A 20,321-nucleotide genomic window follows, 5' to 3' on the forward strand; every position below is an offset into this window, starting at 1 on the left:
CATTTTATACGGAGCTTTTGAAGAATTCTCTGATGCCAGTCCCGAGAGACGTTTCCATTCACACACCAGCGGATGATTCTTTTCACGGTTGATTCGGTGGGGAATTTTGCCATATCGAAATTGGACATCCCGACCCGAGACCCACATCCTGGCTTAGCTGCAGATCCTCAAGACATTTCCGGACATCAACCACTACGAAATGGTTTTGGTACTTGGAGTGCACGTGAAATGATGAAATTAAAAGGTGCCTCTTTCTCCACTCCGAGGGCCATTTCATTAGAGTCATTGAGCCCTCGAGCTTGGATCATTTTTTCAAATTCATATCATTCAACAAAGTAAGGCGTTTTGAATTTCAAACATTTAAATGTTGGCCGATGCTTCCTAGAGAGGTTCCAAGAACACCAGGAATACGGTTCCAATTTTCTAGGTTTTGAAAACTGGTATCCTATTTTAGCCTAGATGGCTGAGGAAGAATCGATCGATCGACGTCACTGACAAACTAAAACGCCCAGCGTCTTCGCTTCCGGAGTTGGCATAAGGTCATAGAAATGTTTCTAGTCTTGTGCGGGGACAAACGTTCTCTTCTAACTTGATAAAAATTGGTATGGAGAGCCTCTGCCGAGTACTAAATGACGGGAAATATGGCCCTTTATGCTGGCGCCATTGCTCGGCACTGGCTATGAGCCGAACCTAATCTGTATGGAGAGCCTCGTCATTGTCCATGATGACTTGAATTGTCTTGCCTATGAGACATATCCCAGATACATAACAGCACGAATCCTCGTCCTGAATATTTTGCTCACCATACATCGCAGTAACGATCGAAGAAGAAAATCTATCATTGAGCAACAAGACAGTAGCAGTTCTCTTCAATTCGAGTGATTCCACCACAGCACAGATTTCGACTGAATTGAGGGGGTTTTATAACAATGGCAACTCAGGAATCCGAAGATCCGGTTCGAATGCTAGTTCTTGAAACAGATTCGCCACATCCTGATATTAGAGACGAAAAGGGTGGATACAGTGATATCTTGAACGCTTTATTTCAGGATGCTGGGAAAGAACACGATCCACCCTTGAAAATAGAGACAGAAATGCACTATGTTGTCGATGATCCTGAAAACGGTCATCATGGACACGTTCCTCAAGTCTCCGATGTCGATCCATCGATCAACGCCATATTGATTACGGGAAGCATGTACGACGCTCATGGAGACGATCCATGGATTCAACGACTGCTGCAACTTTTGCGAGATCTTTGGATTGAACGAAAGGATATGAAGTTCAGTGGTGTTTGCTTCGGTCACCAGATATTATCGCGGGCTTTAGGGGCAAAAGTGGAGCCAGAGCCGTCTGGAAGATGGGAATTGTCACATACGGAGATGGATTTGACGTCTGTGGGCCAGAGACTGTTCCAAACGAAAGACAAGAAGCTTAGCCTACATCAAATGCATCAAGATCGAGTGACTATTGTACCATCAGCGTCGACAACTGATTTGCTCTCTGAAGATGATAACGTTGAAAACTGGGCCAGTACTGAACATACAAAGATTCAAGGTCTTTATTTGAGGGAGAGACTATTTACCAGTCAAGGACATCTTGGTTTTGACGAAGATATGGTGCATCTCGAAATTGAAATGCGTGTTGAGAGTGGCGGAATCAAGGATAAGGAGGTTGCAGAGAAGGCGAAGGATACCGCACACTTAAGGCACGATGGGTTGGCTGTTGCTGGCGCAATCTTGAGGTTTTTCCATGGAGATGATCGGGACATTCCATGAAGGGGTTATTGTCATGAATAGTCAGATTCGATTGAGCGAATTTGTTTTCTGAATTTCAGCGACAGTTAGCGCATAAAAATATTTTTCATCGTATTTACACAATCTGGAGGCTATAGATTTGTGTCATTTTCAGTGAAACTGTTGTTCAATAGTATTTTTCAGGCTTCTGGAACATAATGAACTGAACTGGGCCCTGGTGATCTGTTTGTGATGTCAACGGCATGAAAAGGGAATGGATATCCACCGATGGATAAGCCAAAACGGCTCTATCTCTCAGCTGTACAACCAAAGGATCTCGTTGACGCTCTCCAAGAAAAGCCCCCTCGCGCACTGACGATCAATGGTAAGGTGTCACAACATCAATGGTCATGGAAACAAGATTTGGGGTTTTCTGGTATTAAAATAGATCGATATTGGAACGGTGACATTCTCATTAGTGATTCTAGTAGGAGATGTTGGGGTGGTACAGCATGCATACTACCAAAATTAAAATTACATAAGCGACACATTGCTCAAGGTTGCATATCCGCATACCACTTTCGTCGAAACCCATTCAATCCTTCTCCTGCTACAAATGACTATAAGAGATCTATCGTCCAACTTCTCACACAATACGTACCATTTCTCACAAAAGATGTAGTACCATCAACCGCAGCTTCGCCCAAAATCAAGGTATTCAAAATTCCGCTCAAGTGATGGAAGCGGCTGAATGTAACGCAAGATTACTACCCATGTTCCCGCCCCGCGTTTTGGGGAGATTAAGGATTCCGAACCGACACACTAAGAACTGTTCTGCCGTTGAATACGAACGATAGCGGAAGGATTTTGGAATCCTACCCAGGCTGCAGAATTCTACCGCCGTCACTCAAGAAAGAAGCATAACACATAATGACGATAAGGCAATGCAAGGCTGAAGAATGTGGAAATGAAGCTGTCGATCTTACCCAATATGCGGCTGATCGTCGAGAAATAAGTGAAGATATAAAAATATAGGAATGTAGCATCGTCATGTTTCTTTTTCTTATCTTTCTATTAAGTATTTACCGTAAATTTATGCTCATCATTTGTTCCATATCATTTCCATTCAATAATTCAGGATCTTCAACTATGTCTTTCTCCAAGATTTTTATTGCCTTCACAGGTATCATAGCTGTCGCTTCGGGCAACCCTCTTGTTCCTAGAGCATCAACTGCTTGCTCAACATCTAGTGGGCCCGGCTTCTGTCAGAGCACTTCGAGCTCCTGCTCGGGTGGAAAGTACATTGCTGGTGCTTGCCCAGGAGGGGTCGATAATCAATGTTGCGTAGCAACATGTTCCAGCGGAAAGGGTACATGTCAAGCGACATCCATCGCCTGCTCTGGAGGTTCTTTCAGTAGCGGTCTTTGTCCCGGACCGGCTGATATCCAGGTACGCCTTTTTCACATCTCCAAAGCTCCATATACTGATAGCCATTAGTGCTGCATCAAGAGTGGCGGTGGAACCACTCCACCATCTACCGGTGCTGGTTCTGTAGGCTTCGATATATCTCAACTCGGCACCTCAGCATTCTTCGAGTGCGCCAAGAAAACCAAAGACGTAGTCGCTATCCGGGGATATCAGCAAGCTTGCGGAACCGGCGGCCAAGTAGACAAGAACTTCGTGGCCTCCTACAAGAACGCCAAAGCCGCCGGTTTCACCCGCATCGACTCCTACATCTTCCCCTGCACCGGTACACCCACCGGCTCCGAGCCCAACTGCAAGAGCGTTGACACCCAGATGGCCGAATACCTCAAAGTAATTTCCGACAACAACATGGACATCCACACTCTCTGGCTCGATATCGAGCCCACATCCGTCTCCAATTCTCCCTGCAATGCCTGGAATCTCGGTGCTGCAGCCAATGAAAAGCTTGCTAAGCAATGGGTCGCAGCAATGAAAGCCACAGGATTAAAATGGGGAATCTATGCAAACGGTAACCAATGGAGCGGTATGTTTGCCAGTAGGAGTACAGACGTTGGAAGTGATTTGCCTTTGTGGGCTGTGCAAGAGGATTACAAAGAGGGTGTAAATACAGTGACTACCTTTATGGGGGGTTGGACAAAGGCGGTTGCTAAGCAGTACAGTCTTGGTATGTATACTTTGATCTCTTTCTCATTCCTTCTATCTCCGGTCCGAAATTTGCGCGATTAGATACTGACATGTGCTATAGATACTACCTTATGTGGTCTCGGTGTGGACTTGGACTCCTTTGCGTGAGTATTGGAACTTGGAAGCCGAAGGGGCATTCAACCCATGATATTTCCTCAAATTGTAGAAACTAACCCTCTTTGTCGATGTTCTTGTTTTTAAATCAGTTCAAATATCATTCCGTCTAAGATTATCACACTTGTGAATAGCCTTGAATTATCACTGCATGTGTGCATGTGTCAGTGAAAGTGTGTATGTTCCGAGATGTGGCACCGTCACACAAACGTGGCATATCTTTTCGGTCACAGTATTACGGGCATTAGACATCTGAGTAAACCTTATTAGCAACTATTTAATTTAGCCTCGCCGATGCTCCTTCCCTGCCATCTTATTATACATGAAAAGCCAAGGGTATTCCCAAATCCAACGCCATGCCAGATCCCATTTGCATTGTGTCATATCGTATCGTCATATCTGAAAGTAGCATCTATCTATCGATTGATCTTCATATCCATCTAAACAATTCCAGCCTCAGTACCTGTTGCGCCTCTATCAGCACTCTTTCTCGCCGGACTATCAAGTTCTTCAAAATCCCTCGCAGCAATCTTCGCATTCTCCAAAGCGCAATTGAAGCGTTCCTCTCCCGGTGGAAGGATGGCCGCAAGGTATGTATTGGTCGTAAATTTAACAACAAACATACTAAAGTTTGGCATCTTCAATTCAAATAAACTGAACTGCTCGGCGGATTTGGGTGTACCGGTATAACGAGAGGTGCTTTGTTTGAAGTTTTTGATAATATTCGAAAGACGCTCGAATCGATCAGTGGTAGGATTCGCTTCTCCCTCTGGGGAAGTCCAGCTTGAGACGACAAGGAAAGACGAGCGCTCAAAGAGGAGAACCTCTTCAGCTTCAATGATAGTACCGAGTGAAGAGAGATGTCTTTCGATTTCTCCGAGATTAGGAACTAGATCGTGAATGATTTCCGCCCATGCCTTGTAAAGCGATTGATCCCAGATAGATGTTGCGAATGGTACGATATTGAATGATTCTGATTTAGATCGGACGAGTGAGATTCTCTCATGGAAGATATCCTCACGTTGGTTCGGAAGGACAAGATCCATCTTATGAATCAGGACGTAGATACTTGCGGTTGGTGAGAATTGGGTGAGTGCAGTAATGATCGATCGATATGTTAAAATATCACGATCGAAATCCCGAGATTCGATATCGAAAACGTAAATGAGGACGCCGACACTAGAGAATACATGCTGACGTTGTTGAGATAAATAGTTTTCCATGAACGCATCCTGACTAAATTTTTGTTAGCCGTGTTCAAAAGTCTGAACTAAAAATACAGCAACGCAGACTGTAATGATATGGAAAATTCAATATTAATCTGCGAGCAGTATGAGAGACCAATTTGTTATCTTGTAAAGTCTGCCAAAACTCGAATGTAATTTGCGATGACTACCCCGCACCCCATGTTTATGGAAAGCTCGAAAACACCATAAAACAAGAACTCACCCTCCACAATCCCATAGATTGAGTGTTAAATTTCCTAGAAATTTGACATGGCTAAGATCGACATCAATTGTTGCTCCCAATCGTCTTGTATCCTTTGCGACATAGTTCGAAAAGATAATGCTTCTCATAGAACTCTTTCCCGAACCCGACTTTCCCATCAGCAGAACCTTCTTCTTTCTTGGCTTTTTGGATTCAGATGGAGAAGATACTGCAGAAGCAGCAGACTCCTCTTGCTGTCGATGATTCTCCATTTTTGGCTGAGGTACAGAATTGGTGGAATTAGAGAGAGATTGGGAGGTCGAAGCTTGAGCTTGACCTTTTGAACCAGAGGTAAAGCGGTGAAAGTAGTCCATGGTGGAGTTCGGGGAAACTGTTATTCCGAATGATGGTCTAAGAGAGGAGTTTAGAAGTATGAACCAAATAAATCTTTTTGTCAAGGAAAAGAAGACTGACAATCCATAACTTCTTTGATTTTGGTAGAAATATATTCTCAAAGATGACAAGTTTAGGACGAAACCAACCTATTTGAATGTCAGGATTCAGTTTTGAGTAAAACTCTTATCCAATCAAATATTAGCCTGCAAACCAACCGAATAATCCCAATATCAACAAGACATCAAAACAGCCTTCTGGCCTCTTCATATTATCCCTTACTCGTGAGCATGGATTCTCTTAGTGAGAGCTATGTATCTTTCAGGTATTTGATTCTTATCAATACCAGAAAACACCACCCGATGTAAAATGAAGCTTGCTCTGTATCTATCGATACAAGAAACTGTTTATGAAGCTTGCAACTTTGTTATTGTTGAGTGCCATCCTATTAATTCCTCTCTACGGAGGTACAAATTTCTTCTATCCATGCCGGCTGGTAGGGTTTCAGTCATGCTATAGGCTTCTAGCTTGGCATCAATTCTCAATTGGAGACAATCCACTTGAGTAGTTTCTTACACCACGTTACCGTCAGGCGACAGGCGGATCAATCTGCCTTACAAGGGGCTTACGCAGCCATTGGAATTTCAAAATGTGTGAGCATCCAGTTCAGGCTTGGTTTCAGACCAATCTCACTGCTACCTTACTGATTGGGGCATTGATCTCGGTGGAATGCTCTCCCCTTTATCATTGGGTCGGCTCTACTACAACTCATTAAATCCTGAGCCTGTCAAGGGAATGTAGATAGTAGTGTATGGCGGGGTAAATGCAGGGCACACGCAGGGCATAGATGGTTGTATGGTACCTCAATTACTATGATCTACCTTGCATTTCTGCGTGCAGATCTTTTTGTGTGTGATGTAGGCAAGAGTATATCCAGTGGAGGTCTGGTGGGCGAAACGAATATTGCGTCGGATAACGCAGAGAATGTTGCCCCACCGAAGCAATATACTCAGACCACTGAGTTTCAAAAGAGTGATTACAAGCAAAGTTCTCGCGGTTGGAAGATATGAATGGAATTGTATCATTCCCCGTCGAGAGTAAAACCTAAGACCCGCAAACTCAGATTCAAAATTTTGGCGCCTGGGAATTACCCGTTTGATTTAGACTTGTATATCTAGACTTAAGGACGTTAAAATAGGTTTGGTATCACTTGTTAAGTAGGATTGCCAAGTGGTGGAGTACTGGTAATTCATTCATATTCTAAAGACACGTTAAGTTTCTCGATCTTTTAGACAGCACGGCCTGGATTCTTGGATCCTCATTTGAACTTAAGACATGTTTATGGGGAATTCTTTGTCGACTATACAAATCAGGCCGAGTTGCAAGTCTCGTGGAATAGCCGACAAGTATCGGATGTGGTTTTCATTCATTCCAAGGTTTGGCACGATGACTTGTTAGTTGATTTTTGTACTAAAATGCTGCCCACAACCCACTCAAAACTTCTTTGAAGCTGTATCTATTACTACCATGAGTCTGCAAAGCCTTTTTCTTAAATTCAAAGTGAACTCGATACTTCAGCCAGGGAGGAATGTCTTCAACCTTAGTCAGTATTGGGGCAACCAAATCCCCAGCGTAATGTCGTCTGAGCAGAGATTTTGCATGTGGTGCTCTACCATCACTGAAACTCTCTTGCTCATACTCAAGTATTCTTTGTTTTTGATGCACTGGTACTTCCATCAAACTAACGAGAGGTCCGCGTGAACTAATCGTGATGTTGAAAACAAACGCATAGATGCCCAAGTAGCCTCTTTCCATACTAGTACGCTGGGTGAAGGTTATTATGGCTGTCATACCATTTGGCTGTAATTGATTGCTTTGCACTCTTATCCCATCCTCAAGTTTCACTAATTTCGTTTGTCGAGTATTAGAAAGCCATTCAGTCGTCATGGTGAAGCCTAATTCTGCTAACGCCTTGGTCTCTATCCAAATATCACAAGGTTCGAGAACCTTATTGATAGGTTGATGCTGCCTGACAAATATACTTTCCATATATTCCTGTATCCTCGATGCTGAAAATTTGTCTAGGCAGGGACTTATTCCAATTTCCAAATGCGAAAGTGGACTTCTGTCGAGTTGACGAATGTCAATTATTTCAATGGACTCAGGGTCAATTCTCGAAAATTCGTTACCACGATTGCGAATGAGGTATACTGCCAATACGTATGGGTTACCTGAATTTGTATTTCCCTCGTAGCAACATTGAAGAGGTGCAAGCTTGGTGTCTGATGGGTAGGCGGAAGATTCGTGCGCGAGATGCCTGACATAACCACAAGAACAATCTGTAAAAGGCGTTGCAAGTGGTGACTCTAATTGTAAGCCCTTATTCGTCATCAAGTATGGTCTTCTCGTTGAATTTGGATTCCATTTTTGTATGGTGTCAAATGCTTTAGAGACAATCTCGGCGGAGTCACGAAAAGCTTTTGGAGAATGAGCTAGTAGGCCCCCTCCTATCTCACTTGAATCTCTCCATGCAAATATTGATTCATCATCAGATACAGCCAATATCTCAAGTTGAAGTCTCATAAAGGCTTTCTTGCCTTCTCCATATAATGGGGCCATGTTAACGTCGAATAGACCCAGGAGACTATAAGCCTGGTCTTCAACCCTGGTTGTCGATCTTCGAGAAGCCCAAGACATCTTTTGGGCAATCGAAGCGCTTCTCCAGTTATTCATGTCCAAAATTCCGGTAATTGTTCGAAGTTCATCCTGGAGGTCTTCCTTTCTCCCAATTAGATCCCAATTTCGGTCGAAGAAAGTCAACTTTTTTGGAGCAAGTAGTTCTTGCAGTGTCCACCCCCTTGTGAACCAATCACTGGATTTTAGTTCTGCCGGGTTTGAAGGATCAGGACGATTCTCAATATCGCTCAAATAGGCATAGCAAATTTCTGCTTTCTGATACCATTGAAACATGGAGTTGATAGCTTCTGAAAGCTCAGCACTGCTCGCTTTATCGATACAACAAGTATCAATCCAAACATACATCCAACCGTCTAGTCTGGCCTGCTTACAACATCCTTGAATTTTGGCGAACCCTTTCACATTCATGCAATCACCAGCTTGCATGTCATGAAATGTTACCTCTTTCTTGCCCCATCGGTGTGAAAGAATTGCATATGCTGGAATATGACCATCGTAGAATTCCTCGAGGCATAGTGATGATGTGTTTATAAGACGCATTTTGTTCGGACTACAAAAATCAATCATTCGACGTGAGGATAGGAGTTGGCGGTGTGGATGAAATTCTCAGCCACATTTGCGGAAAGCAAAGTGTGGCGTCACACGTCAACTTCAGAATTCGGGTACTACCTAGGTATCACATTCCAGTAAGTCTGTAGGTAGACAATCAGGGAAAGGATAGCAATTGTAATAATTTAATTCCAAGATGCACGGAAACCTGGGATCCTGAAAAGGGAAAAAGAAAATTATTGGCGAAAGATTGATTCTAGACCACTTAGAATTTCATTCAGAGTATCCATACCTGAAGCTTGTATATCAAAGACTCTTCCAAGTGTAGAAGAAAAAATCAGAGCAAAAAGCGGCCTATTAGAGAGGAGAGTTTAACGTTGCAGTATCAACGACTGGGAACGAGAATAAGACTTCCCACCAGGTCTGGGCCGCCAAGTCAGTAAATTAGCCAAGATAGCGGCTTCGCGTAGAATTATGAGTGCTTGCAGGCGGCGGAAAGTTGCATATTACTAGTAGCAAGTGCCGCAACATTTGAGACAGAACATATCGCACGCCAAAATAAATCACTAAACCTAAAGAGTCATGCTTTAAATCATCTTACCATCTGTTCTAACCATTGAGTATTGAAAGGGTACCAACAGTGTTTTTGTTCAGCTACCTAGTCTAATCAACGTCTCGAGTAATCAGTAAGCTCGCTCAACACAGGAGAGCATTTCACATTTTCCATTCATTATAACAAATCGACTTTCAGAAAAAATGCACACCAAGTCCCATGTTGCCTAAAGTACCCAAGTGCAGTGGGTATCCCATCATTCTATCCAACAATCTCTCCCGGTCATGAAATCGTTACATCATTCAACACAACCCCGATCCAATTCATGATTTATGGGCCTCGCAATATGCTTTGCTCTTCTCAAAATCCTCATACTCGCAGTAGCACCAAGCGTTAAGACAAGAACATGTATTTCTCGGGTTAACCGGTTTGAAAGTTTGCCATCGCAGATATCCTTCCTTCCCAGTGCGAAGATTTTTAACCTTCACTCTGCCCCAACCTCGCTCGCAGGCTTCGAGAAATTTGCATCGATCTCCGATTTCAGTCTCGAGAACTGGACCAAAATCGTGAGGAAAGTGGGCATGTTGCTTCACAGCTAAGATGGCTCCGGGTGCTTGTCCAGCGGCTGTCAGGGGGTCGTTTACTTCTGGAAGTGTCTTTGTTGTAAAATTGGTTGTATATAATGGGGCGTTTGGATAATTAGACGTCTGAAGAGGCGAGGCTGTCGATGAGTAAGTTTGGGTATACATTTCATCAACCTGTGACCAATCCCCCTCTGTGGGAAGTTTGAAATCCATACCATATAATCCACTCATATCCTGACCACCATAAACTGGCATCAGTCTTGCTGGACGGCGTGCAGAATACGCTTGCCAAGTTTCATAGACACATCGACATCCTACACCTAAGCAACCGCATTTTCCATCGTACGGAACCGGAAGTAGATCTTCCCAATCGATGGTTCCTGACATACTAGTACGAAGATTCTTAACTTCAACTTGACTGAAATTGTAATTCGCCAAAATCTCGACATAATCACCCACTTTTGCGAGCGGTGAACAGAAAGCCGTGGCTTTCAATGATCTCTTGATTGGAAGGATAGCACCAATTTGCTGACCTTCAAATGTTTCCGCATCGTGAACTTGAATGGTAGATCTCTCATCTTGTGTGGTTTTCTTGAATGCCGTTGAAGGTACATAAGTAACATTAGGCGGGGTGTCAAATGGTGTCATCGGAGGTATATTGTAGTCCATTTTAAAGGTCATAGGAGAAGTCTGCTCGCCTAGATTATTTTCAAACATCTCTCAAATTGCTTTATATTGTGACTTTCGAGCATCTTCGATATTAAGTAAGTAACCAAAAGCATGAACTATGATCATTTAGTGCACTTCCATTTTTCCTCAGAGTCAACACGCTTTAAAGCATAAAGCAGTATGGTGTGTCTATCCGAAGGCTAAAACACGTTTTCAACGCCACAATCTCTCATTGGGACGAAATGACTCACGGGCATGGATTGAGCTGGTATACTGTGTTCACTTCTGGTCGTTCTCGATCTGCAAGGAGTAGATTAATACAACTGGGCTGATATGATATTCGGCATGTTGCATTTGAAGCTGTGAATGAGTTGGGAGAAATGCAGACCGATAGGTTATCTAGACCTTGTAGATTGCAAAATCCCGCATTCGCATGTAAGGCTATCAGAAAATGGTCTCAGCCAATATGATTAAAAAATCAAGTTATGGCGCAGTCGGTGTAACACATGCGGAACGAAACTTTTCGAAACTTTCTAAATGCTCATTTCAAAATAAGACAAAACGCGCGGTTGGTGAGCAAGTATAGAATCTGGTGAATGCGAGATTCAGGCCTCCCATCAAACGTGCTGCAAACAGCCTGTTCAGCCAATAATAGTATTTGAAGTTCCGTTTGAACCTTTGGACTTCGCCCATATGATATGCTTCGTGACGCGTCTGAAGTACATTGTTTCGGGTATTGAACATGGGCAGTGTCGCATACGTCACTTCTGTAGCGTCTATAATTCACAATGTAGGCACCAATCAGTCCTTGACTGACCATGATAATTGATCGATGTTCGATGTTAAGATATTACTCAAGTTGAGAAACACCGCGCAGTTGGCGGGACGGCGCTTAAACATGTGTAGTTCTGCTGCAAATGCTGGATTTTGCTTTCTTTCTGTGTCAGCCACAAAGTTCCACCGTTAGGCTAGCCCTGGTAAGATTGAAACTCCCCAGGCCAATTGCACAATTACCAAAACCTGGCGAAGCAGTGGCGAAGCAATACCTGCGACTCTGAATCGCGGACGACTGCAGATTATAACGTGCGTGCGGAAATATACATTAAATGTAACAGTAACTAGATTTCCACCAGGCTCCAACTCAACCAGAATCAAAGCCCAACACGATGTTTGACTTTGCAACCTAAAATGTTTATGGGTCAACGAAGTATTCGACTGCTTCGCCTTTCCGTCTCTCGGCTCCAGGGCTCGAGCCGTGATGCAGGTTTACCAATTCTTAATCTCACCTGCATCTGCCGTTTGTACTTTGGGAGTGGCAGTGCATACAAGCCTCGTTGATCCCGTGATTTTGGCGTGAAGTGATGTGTGTTTTGTTGCACGTCTGTATTTGAGATCATATTAAATTATTTTGAATAAACTTTCGAGTGAAGAAACGCAGAAATCACGTGAAATATTTCAAAATCCTACTCAGAATACATGCATCCTGGTGATCCTTTGCCCATGAAGTTGGGTCGCCGATAGGGATTGTTTTTGATATTTATAATTTCTATGGTAGGAGATATCTTATAAGTGGAATCAATGATGAGATATTGATATCACGTTTTCAAGCTCGTGCTACTCATGGGGTGAAGGTTTCTCAGTCTCTGGATTATATCCAACAAACACCCAACACGCCCAATACGCCTAATATGCCAAAGACGCCAACCTTGAGTACTCCGTCCCATCCGCAAAAACACATTACAACATGACAGTGAGACAAACAAAAAGTACCTCCCATTCTATCGATCTAAAGCTTGCGCTTGACACTACAGTTGATAGTTAGTCTTCACTCTAGAATGTATATTACCAATTAGAACATAAGAGAACATACCATCTGCCAATACAACCCTCTCATTCCCAACAAGCGTCCATGACTTCCTCTTTCCACCACATTTCCCCCTTCTCCTAGAACAAAAATGACATCTGCATTTTGAACAGTCGCCAATCTATGCGCGACAACAATCATGGTTCTTCCCCTTCCGGTCCTTTCAAATACAGCTTGCACACTCCTCTCCGTCTCAGAATCTAAATTAGACGTCGCTTCATCTAACAACAACAATTTTGGATTCCGAATCAAAGCGCGTGCAATAGCAATTCGTTGTTTTTGACCACCCGATAGTGCGACTCCATGAGCGCCCACAGCAGTGTTGTAACCTTCGGGGAGTGAGGATATGAAGTCATGGATCTCTGCATCGCGACAGATTTGATGGAGTACGGTGTCTGATACCTCTTCTTCGTCTGAGACGCCCAGGAGAATGTTGTCGCGGATCGAACCTTCAAATAAGGAAGGCTCTTGCGCAACCAACGAAATGAACTTGCGATATTCTTCAAGAGAGATATCGTTGATATTCGTGTCTTGGTAGAGAACTTGACCACTCTGGATTTGATAAAATCGCTCGAGTAGGGATATAATACTTGTTTTGCCGCATCCAGATGGTCCAACAATAGCTGCGAATTGCCCCTTCTCAATAATTATGTCAAGTCCATTGAGCACTGGAACATCACGAGTAGGGTACTTGAAAGAGACATTTTTGAGCTCAATTTTGACTCCGCGAGAGCTTTTCTCCGGATCGTGAGCATCTGCAAAGTCGTAAAGCACTGACTCATTATCGTTTTTATCTCCAGGTCTCATGCCATGGATACGATCTGCTGCTGCAAAAGCTTGCGCCACATTTGGTCCGAAACTTAGAGATTGGCCTGCGGTGGTACTCCCTTGTACAACGGCTAAGTATACAACTAGGTAATTAAAAGGTGTATACTCATGGTCCGCCAGAAGCTGGCCGCCATACCAGAGAACAAATGCCATACATAGTATAGCGATGCTATCGCTCATTGCGAATATAAAGGTTGAGAATCTAGCTTTCCGGAAAGCTTTCTTGGTATAATTTCGCAAAAGTTTCTCGTATCGTCCGCAAATCTCCGATTCTAGAGTAAGAGCTGATACTGTCCGGAACGCACCAATAGATTCAGTAGCGAAGTTTGAGCTCTCGGCAAATACTTCGTTGTTCATTTTCTCGAATTGGGTTTCGTATCGAAGTCGGAAAAATCCTGCGGCTAGAATGATGGGCATCGTCGTCACCACTGTCAATAGAGTGAGTTTCCATCCAAAATAAAAGGACATTGCCACAGATCCAAATATGTTAAACATAGAGATGAGCACGATTGCCATGTTGATTCCGAGTAACTGCTGAAGTTGAGTAGGATCACTCGCCATTCTAGCTGTCAAACTGCCCACGGAGTTCTCCTCTTCATCATAGTATGACACAGGCTTTGAGAGCACGTTTTGAAAGTATTCTTGGCGATATGTAGCTGTGATATTCTGACACTATTGTTAGTCACTGAAGTAGCCAACAATCGACAAAACTTACGAATGAGACCGTGTTTGAAGACCATCCGAGGGCATAATAACTGAGACCCACACTGATGGCCAACAACGTAAACATGAAGCACCAATAATTGGTCTGGACTTGGAGAGCTTGTCCCCATAAATTGAATAGCGAAATGAGTTTTGCAAATAGAAATGCATGTAATGGGAATGAAGCACCGGCGCCCAAAGAGCTTAGAAACATTATTGTATACCATACCCATCGTGGCTTTTGTTCCCAAAGAAAAAGTATAAAGCTTCCCAGGGGAGTTTTTGGCTTCGCTACAGGGAACCCCATTTCCAAGCTGGATAATTCTTCTGCCGCATCAAGACTGATTCTTTCAAATGTTGGTGAGTCTATTCTTCGTTTCTCGGGGTCGCTAGGAGTATCAATTTCTTTTCTAGGAAGCTCGCCATTTCCCAGCTGTTGAGCATTTGCAAGTGCCCAATATGGACCATTTAAATCCATTAACAGCTGTTCGTGAGTTCCCTGTTGTACTACCTGACCTTTCTTCATAACGACGATATTGTCAGCTTTAATAACGGTAGATAGACGATGCGCTATTGTGATCGTAGTTCGGTTCTTGGAGACTTTGTCCAGCGCAGCTTGAACTATTCTTTCACTTCTGACATCGATAGCGCTCGTTGCTTCATCAAGAATCAATATCTTTGGCTGCTTAACAATACTTCTTGCAATTGCCAGTCTCTGTCGTTGACCCCCACTGAGTTTTATCCCAGAGTCGCCTACTATCGTGTCATATCCCTATAAAAGTTAGAAGCCTTTCAAATAAATGAATCATGATTTCATGGCTAGCATTACCTCTGGAAGTCGTTTAATAAATTCATCCGCAAATGCCTCCTTGCAAGCTCGTCTCACTAATCTCCTCTTCTTTTCGTGGGATTCATATTCCCATTTAGTACCTATCAGACCATATTCCACATTTCTGTAAATAGTGGTATTGAATAAAAATGGTTCTTGCTGAACGAGTCCTATCTGTGACCTCCACCACTTCAGGTCAATCTCATGTAATTTTCGGCCTCCGACAGTGATTGTACCATTTCGGAAGAAAAGTGTCTTACGATTAGTTAGTGATGGATGACCTTTGAGCATTTTTTCATGGATCGAAACTTACAATGGCATTATCCGTGAGGTTTCCATCAAGCTCATACCACCTCTCGATCAACCCGACGATGGTACTTTTCCCTGAGCCAGATGCTCCGACAATAGCTGTCAGCTTTCCGGCTGGAAATCGAACACTGAGATTGTCAAGTACTTTCACGTCATGCCTCAGAGGATAGGCAAAGTTGACATTCTCAAGAACGATATCTTCCCTGGAAGAAACATCCGGTGCCTTGACACCATCTGTTTTTGGCTGTGGAGCATCAATGATACTGAAAAGAATACCCGCAGCACCGGCGGCTTGTGCGGCAGCAGTGATGGGTGCTGCTATACCCCCAATAGACATTACAATAGTCATTATAGACGATAAAACGCTGAAAATATTGATTAATGTCATGTATCAAAGTGAATTAGGGTGATTAATGAGAACGAACATAATTATAGTTGACACGCTAGCAATTTCGGATTCTAGGTACAATTTAATGGCGAACCAAAATGACATTGCAAAGGTACTGTTATGTTTGTAAGTATAAATTCTCATGAGTGTGTGGAGAAGACTTACGCATGAATTGCAAAAAATACTAAGAACCGGTCAGTATGGGTAAGAAAGAGAGTTTTGAGGACGTACCAGGAGCTTGCTGAATTGCTACCAAGGGAGACATAAGTAAACCTCGCCGCCGAGATTCTTGTACCCATGCAGCATATCTCTTTGCCATTTTCCCTTCAGCTTCACAGGCCACAACCATCCTAATCGAACTGAAAACTTCACTCGCAATAGAGGACGACACTTGGTCAGCTTCCTCAACCTGCTTCAGCATCTTTACCAATCGTGGAATTGTGTATGAATAAAATGCAATGATAAAGACCAAGCCAGTGCTGGTTACAAGTGTGAGCAACCAATTGTAGTAAAATGCGACTATCAAAGCCGAGAAAATCAAAGAGACGCTTTGAAGAAACATGGAAAGCTTTTCGGAGATACCAAGTTGGAGTATATTAGCAGTAATGGTTATAATGGATGCTGTTTGCCCTGATGGTAAGGTATCAAGCACCGAAATGGGTTGACGAAAAAGGGCATTGAGATACGCTATTCGGATTGATGCGGATATTCGAATGCTCACCATCCGGAATCCCAGCTATAAGAGTGTTAGGAAACTTTGGAGGATCAATATGTGTAATCCACTCACAACAGCGACGTAATCGAGGAGGAGCCTCCCTAAGAACAGGTAGAGCATGTAGATTCTGTACAGTTGCATTAGTATCTACCATCAATCCTCTTCACAGATGCTGCTACTCACACATTTTGATTGATAGCTTCGGTGAATACCTCTTTTGTTTCATCCGAGTTGGGGTTATAAAACCCACTGAAGTCGCCTACCAGTGAACCTAGAAATACACTCAGCACTCCAAACACTCACCAGATAAACGGTAGTTTATAGTTCTTACCAAAAACAACATTCATGAGAGGTAATGTTATACCAGTGAACACTGAAGCACCACCTGCCGCAAGGAGGAGTAATTTGTCATCACTATTTGTATAATAGAATATTCGCTGTGGAGGATTTTAGTCATGTGTAGAAGTCCAGTATGAGGTGAATACTCACCCTAAAATGAGACAACGCAAGCCTATACTCTGCGCTGATATAACGAGCCTTGGACTTTGGTGGAGGATCAATGACTTCGACGTTCCCATTGTCTATTTGGGTACCTTCCTCGCCTGGTAGTAAAGGCTCCTTTGCTGAAGTTGGCCATTGCGTTGGTGTTGTAGGTGAATTAAAGTCTCCAGAATGTGGGGAAAGGATCTCTTCCATTAAAGCATCTGTTTGCAATGGAGCTCCATGGAATTTGTGAGACCGTTTTACCATCCCTATACTCAAAAGCGACGTAGCTGCCTTCTCGCCATCATCATAGCCTACTGCAACATCTGATAACAAAGGCACATTTGATTGAGAGAACTTTGGTGGAGGCGATGATGACGACCTGCTGTCAATATTCCCCGCCATCTTTACTTTCTGAAGTGTAAAGTTTCCATAGAGATTCTCGTGAAAGCATCACCTCTCTCAAGGTGGCAAATCAAAACCACTCAATGTCGACATAAAGTTTCTTGTTTCGAAATTGCTCCGCTCTCTCATTGTAAAAGCTGACTCGGTCTCAGGAGAAGAAATTAGAGATTGATGGTGGAGCCAGAAATAGACCTCACATCCGTGCATATGGAGAACCCTTGGTCTGATCGCGGGCACTGAACGCTGTAGCACACGGCTTAATTGGTTGAGATTAAAACATGATACATGACAGGAAATCTCGCCAGAATTTGTTTTGATAAGAAATGAACGCAATTGAATATGTCAAGTTTCTGCAAATCTTCTGTTAGTTCCCTTGAATAATCATTGCAGGGGATTCGACTTTGTATGTGAAATCCTCGATCTCCATTGTATAAGATCGACTATTACATGGTTAGAGTCAAACAAGGTCAACTGTAGTTGTTTCTTCCTTTGACTTGGCGTGACAGAATACACAGACGGAATTGTTGCATAGTACCCTCGGCTAAGGTCCCCCTTCAAAATGTGAAAATCCTGAAACTTGAGATCACCTAGCACGAAACCATTTCTTGGCCATTTCAAAGAATGAAATGTACATGAAGATACTCCCAGTAGTTTCATAGAGCCAGGTATGAGGATGACATATGTAAATTCAAAGAGAAGGATGGTTGTTCTGTCGAACGATGTACAGCACACCAGCGCAGAAACATTACGAATGAACATCCCGCTATTTAATGAAATAGATTTATATACTATAAATATAATAGTCGTAATAACGCCTTTGATCCTGCCAGGTCGCCTCTACATTTGGTATCGTGTAATAATTAAACTTTTTGTAATGAAGAAAAAAGTGTCCGGTCTACGATCCGGCAATCCCAACCTCCACAGCATGCGTGAGGCCTGCTCACTGCAAGGATGCAAGGCCTTCTGTTAGGTATTTGAAATAAATGCGACAATGCATCATCTCCTCTGATACCTCACAAAAGACCAATATTCGAGCCCATTGTGCGTATTATGTTGCCAAGCTCTCGGACTGTCTCTGGATCTCTGGGCAACGTGTGGCCTTTTCCATGATCAAAGAGGTACGCATTGTCCATATCGCATACATTGTAGAGCGAAATACATCCTGCAAGATATGGGTCTAACGATCCAACTAAATTAAGAGTTAGATTGTGTTTATGGTACTATTTGAGAGTTTGTTAGACTTACTGATGTGAACGGTTGGAATGGTGATTGTCAAATCGGTTTCATCCGCAAGAACAATTCCGTCAAATTCTGGTGTCATTGGAGGCCACCCGGCAAAGAATATAGCGCATTTGAACATTGGTGTTCTTCCCTCGACTTCGAATCGTTTTTGTTCATGCAACAACAGCGTCCCTGCAACTGTAGCTCCCTCTGAGTATCCAATGATTCCATCGAAAGGTCCTTCTTCTTGCATAATATCGTATAAGTACTCCATGGCGTCTTGTGCACTCTCATCACCGTAAGTGCCATCGGCATTTGGGACAGGAACTGTGGAACCAATTCCACCTCTCATCAGTTCTCGCATTTGATCTTCTGCGGTTGCACCCTTGGGAAAGTTTCGAATGCGATCAAGAAGATCGCTTCCCCCTTCTTCCGTGTTACCGGGCTTTATGAATCGATAATGTGGCCCAGGACCGAAATAATCTTCATATCCTTCGGGAGGAAAGGCGTCAACTGGACCATGAGCGAAGAATAATTCGGCAGTCTCATCAGACGCTAATTCCTTAATGAGAGGAGCTATTTTAAAAGTAAGCATGATTCACATGTCAATGAGAACTGCCGAGGATACACACCAAGCTGCACTCTAAATTTCTGCGTAAGGTCAGCTTAAGCACCAAGTTTGCAAGCGATGTTGAGAGATTATACTTACATCTGAGCTTCCATATGCTCCGCAAAGACATAAAAACTTCATGATTGAGAATGATTGAGGAAAGATGATATTCTGAAGTCTGATATCAAAGAGTTCAATATTGTATTAACCGTAGAAACGACGCGTAAGTTATTGCAAGTATAAAGTTTGATCGAGGTCTCTATCTGGGGTTTATGAAGCTCCTTAAGCTTTTAAGAATGGAAGATCTGGTCAAGGATCTATACTGCTTCACAGCCGGGGAACCCATCCAACTTCTGGAGATCTCCATATTGAAACTTGGGTAATACAAACATCCCTTCAAATCACGTCTGTCATCTTGGAACAAGTTTAAGATGATGTGCACAGACGGAAGAAATTGGGGATGTAATCTCGCCCGAGTCGGATATTGTGGATATCCTGCATCTTCAGCAAATGATTGGATAGGAGACTCTTCACTAATGAATCTTAGATCGTTTCTATTGAATAAGAGACCCTTGGGAAAGAAGTCTGGGTATAGATCCACAGATTATATGGGGATTTTGAGGATGGAGGTGAGGGAATTACCGGTCGATCAGGAACACCCGACTTGAGTCGAAGAAGGGAGGAAGGCTAATAAGGTTGGTGGCCTCGGTGGCGTGAGGGGTTTGTGTGATTGTGGCTGGAGAAACGATGCGCCACAACCACAACCACAGACCTCGGACACAGTAAAGGCAAATGCACTTTTTCTGGTCGAGTCTGATCTCAAGTGCTTTTGGATGTTTCGAAATGAAGTTCAGTGCACAACACGACGTCCAGTCAGAAGGGTAAGATGCATGGACTGACTTGCCGGCTATGCACTAATCGCTGGTTGCACCGACCCTATCTAGAAGGTAACCTGAATCAGAAAAGGAAGTATGTGCTTCAGCTTTGTTTTTGTCTGCATTCCTGTTTCATGCCTCTTTCCCCGTGTTCACGGTTCGTGGTGTAGCTAAGCTTTAGGCCCAGCTGTTGGTCGATG

The 20,321-nt window shown here is 43.3% G+C and overlaps 8 protein-coding genes across 8 annotated transcripts; 3 read left to right on the forward strand and 5 right to left on the reverse strand.

Annotated features, from left to right (window-relative positions):
- Positions 1 to 929: 929 nt before the first annotated feature.
- On the forward strand, positions 930 to 1,778 carry EAE98_004417 (uncharacterized protein; the record flags this gene model as incomplete). Its single annotated transcript, XM_038952037.1, has 1 exon — positions 930 to 1,778. The coding sequence occupies one exon, from the start codon at positions 930 to 932 to the stop codon at positions 1,776 to 1,778; it is 849 nt and encodes a 282-aa protein (XP_038811573.1).
- Positions 1,779 to 2,024: 246 nt separating this feature from the next.
- EAE98_004418 (uncharacterized protein) lies at positions 2,025 to 2,474 on the forward strand (the record flags this gene model as incomplete). The annotated part of the gene is made up of 1 exon (XM_038952038.1): positions 2,025 to 2,474. One exon carries the CDS (start codon positions 2,025 to 2,027, stop codon positions 2,472 to 2,474), a length of 450 nt encoding a protein of 149 aa, XP_038811574.1.
- Positions 2,475 to 2,885: 411 nt separating this feature from the next.
- Positions 2,886 to 4,013, forward strand: EAE98_004419 (uncharacterized protein; the record flags this gene model as incomplete). Its single annotated transcript, XM_038952039.1, has 3 exons — positions 2,886 to 3,185; positions 3,234 to 3,885; positions 3,967 to 4,013. The coding sequence occupies 3 exons, from the start codon at positions 2,886 to 2,888 to the stop codon at positions 4,011 to 4,013; spliced, it is 999 nt and encodes a 332-aa protein (XP_038811575.1).
- Positions 4,014 to 4,459: 446 nt separating this feature from the next.
- Positions 4,460 to 5,821, reverse strand: EAE98_004420 (uncharacterized protein; the record flags this gene model as incomplete). The annotated part of the gene is made up of 2 exons (XM_038952040.1): positions 4,460 to 5,255; positions 5,469 to 5,821. The coding sequence occupies 2 exons, from the start codon at positions 5,819 to 5,821 to the stop codon at positions 4,460 to 4,462; spliced, it is 1,149 nt and encodes a 382-aa protein (XP_038811576.1).
- Positions 5,822 to 7,310: 1,489 nt separating this feature from the next.
- Positions 7,311 to 9,077, reverse strand: EAE98_004421 (uncharacterized protein; the record flags this gene model as incomplete). The annotated part of the gene is made up of 1 exon (XM_038952041.1): positions 7,311 to 9,077. One exon carries the CDS (start codon positions 9,075 to 9,077, stop codon positions 7,311 to 7,313), a length of 1,767 nt encoding a protein of 588 aa, XP_038811577.1.
- An 885-nt stretch (positions 9,078 to 9,962) lies between these two features.
- Positions 9,963 to 10,892, reverse strand: EAE98_004422 (uncharacterized protein; the record flags this gene model as incomplete). Its single annotated transcript, XM_038952042.1, has 1 exon — positions 9,963 to 10,892. One exon carries the CDS (start codon positions 10,890 to 10,892, stop codon positions 9,963 to 9,965), a length of 930 nt encoding a protein of 309 aa, XP_038811578.1.
- Positions 10,893 to 12,670: 1,778 nt separating this feature from the next.
- EAE98_004423 (uncharacterized protein) lies at positions 12,671 to 17,415 on the reverse strand (the record flags this gene model as incomplete). The annotated part of the gene is made up of 12 exons (XM_038952043.1): positions 12,671 to 12,697; positions 12,763 to 14,250; positions 14,300 to 15,058; positions 15,116 to 15,370; positions 15,429 to 15,789; positions 15,850 to 15,927; positions 15,978 to 15,996; positions 16,044 to 16,548; positions 16,600 to 16,654; positions 16,711 to 16,798; positions 16,859 to 16,964; positions 17,017 to 17,415. 12 exons carry the CDS (start codon positions 17,413 to 17,415, stop codon positions 12,671 to 12,673), a joined length of 4,140 nt encoding a protein of 1,379 aa, XP_038811579.1.
- Positions 17,416 to 18,150: 735 nt separating this feature from the next.
- EAE98_004424 (uncharacterized protein) lies at positions 18,151 to 19,923 on the reverse strand. Its single transcript, XM_038952044.1, has 4 exons — positions 19,346 to 19,923; positions 19,269 to 19,287; positions 18,661 to 19,212; positions 18,151 to 18,604 (listed from the first exon to the last, which is right to left on the reverse strand). The coding sequence occupies exons 1-4, from the start codon at positions 19,385 to 19,387 to the stop codon at positions 18,429 to 18,431; spliced, it is 789 nt and encodes a 262-aa protein (XP_038811580.1). The 5' UTR covers positions 19,388 to 19,923; the 3' UTR covers positions 18,151 to 18,428.
- Positions 19,924 to 20,321: the final 398 nt, after the last annotated feature.

The sequence above is a fragment of the Botrytis deweyae genome (assembly GCF_014898535.1).
Source record: "Botrytis deweyae strain B1 chromosome Unknown BDEW_008, whole genome shotgun sequence".
In the NCBI taxonomy this organism is placed as follows: Eukaryota; Fungi; Ascomycota; class Leotiomycetes; order Helotiales; family Sclerotiniaceae; genus Botrytis; species Botrytis deweyae.

Excerpts from the sequence above, each read along its gene's own strand:
- EAE98_004424 (XM_038952044.1), bottom strand. The coding sequence starts at position 19,387 with ATGAAGTTTTTATGTCTTTGCGGAGCATATGGAAGCTCAGAT. Across the intron at positions 18,605-18,660 it reads CATTCCAACCGTTCACATCA|TTGGATCGTTAGACCCATAT; the intron begins GTAAGTCTAACA and ends CTCTTAATTTAG.